Raw genomic sequence first — 1,364 nt, 5'->3', positions numbered from 1 at the left:
GGGAAACATGTAAAACATGTAGGGCTGCGGCCCTCGAGGACCAGGATTGCCCACCCTTGCTTTAATGTTTGCCAGCCTTGCTTTAATTTATGACAGTGTCGGTGCTCCATACATCAGTGTTTAAATGTTTTATCCTCGTCTTTTTCCTGCATCTCTGACTTTCTTTCCATTCTGACACCAGATTTTGTGCGTTTTATGTTCTTCTCAGGTGGATTTGATTGACACGAGCAGCGATGAAGACGAGCCTGGCTCTGTGGATGAGAGGAAATCTGGTTCGGTGGTGGATGTGGAGGATCTGGGCGACATCATGAGCAGCGTCAAGAAGGCGAAGGTCAGACTGATGACGTTACGATGACTGGATCATTTTTAGCTGTTARCTGTGGACTGATGGTGTCGGTGAAGTTTAAAGCTCCTCACTGCTTTAGTCCGTATGTTTTTGGATGTACGGGTTAAGATCTGGAGGCTTTCTGAGTAAAAACTGTCATGACTGAAGGAAGAAAAGCAGATGGGTTGATAGACTTCAGACCCCGGCGGACGAGCGTGCGTAATATCTACGACGCCCACTTCACAGATCTGTGAGGAGCGAGCGAGTCGAGAAGAGAAGAGCAGGAGATGTGAGAGTTGTTACCAGTCCTCGTTTATATTCTGCAGTGAATGAAACGCTTCGTTTCCCTTCAGATTACTGACGCKTTGATTCAGAACGCAGAAAAAACCTGCTGCTCTGCTGCAACTTTGTTACAACCTTCAAACGTTGTGATTCACACACATTTCCCAACATTTTCTAATCTTCGACACACTTTCATTTTRGATTTGTTTTATATATAATCTGTCAGAAATCTTAGTTAAAGTTCGTGCCTGGCCTATGATGCAAGTTTAGATCTGCAGCACGGCTCGACTCGGCTTTGTTTTTTCCCGTTGTTGTGTATCTTTACAGGCTCTTCTGCTGGTGGCTGGCAAACAGCTTAATGGAGCAGAACTGCCACCAGCTGGTAAGGTGTGTGGCACAARTCAAACCCAAGGCCCGCGTGCCAAATGTGGCCCACCACAGTATGTTAAGTGGCTCGTGAGAGCTTTGAAGAATGTCCTAAAATAAGTGTTTTATGCTGTAAAGCCAGCATTGACCATAAACCAGGACTGGACGGGGGTTAGCGGTGCGCGACTGCTCTTCTTCTGAATAAATGAAAACTGTAACACAGTTGTTTCCACTTAAATCAAAGGGATCCCTGATTAGTTGTAACATTAGACTTTATTTGATAAACATTTATTTTAACTGTAAAATAAAGACGTTTAGTTTTGTAAATTTTTAAAAATATATTACACGGACAGAGCCATTTTATTTGCACACAAAGCATTCTGGGTAAATG

The 1,364-nt window shown here is 43.7% G+C and overlaps 1 protein-coding gene across 1 annotated transcript in view; it reads left to right on the top strand.

Moving 5' to 3' along the window:
* Nucleotides 1-1,364, top strand: part of tyw1 (tRNA-yW synthesizing protein 1 homolog (S. cerevisiae)) — a gene marked incomplete in the record, with an annotated part of 43,161 nt that overhangs the window by 7,641 nt on the left and 34,156 nt on the right. The window contains 2 exon segments of the mRNA XM_014029260.1: nt 209-331; nt 935-994. Coding sequence (XP_013884714.1) covers nt 209-331; nt 935-994 — 183 coding nt within the window.

The sequence above is a fragment of the Austrofundulus limnaeus genome, unplaced genomic scaffold, assembly GCF_001266775.1.
Source record: "Austrofundulus limnaeus strain Quisiro unplaced genomic scaffold, Austrofundulus_limnaeus-1.0 Scaffold876, whole genome shotgun sequence".
In the NCBI taxonomy this organism is placed as follows: Eukaryota; Metazoa; Chordata; class Actinopteri; order Cyprinodontiformes; family Rivulidae; genus Austrofundulus; species Austrofundulus limnaeus.
This window is presented reverse-complemented; position numbering and strand designations above follow the sequence as displayed.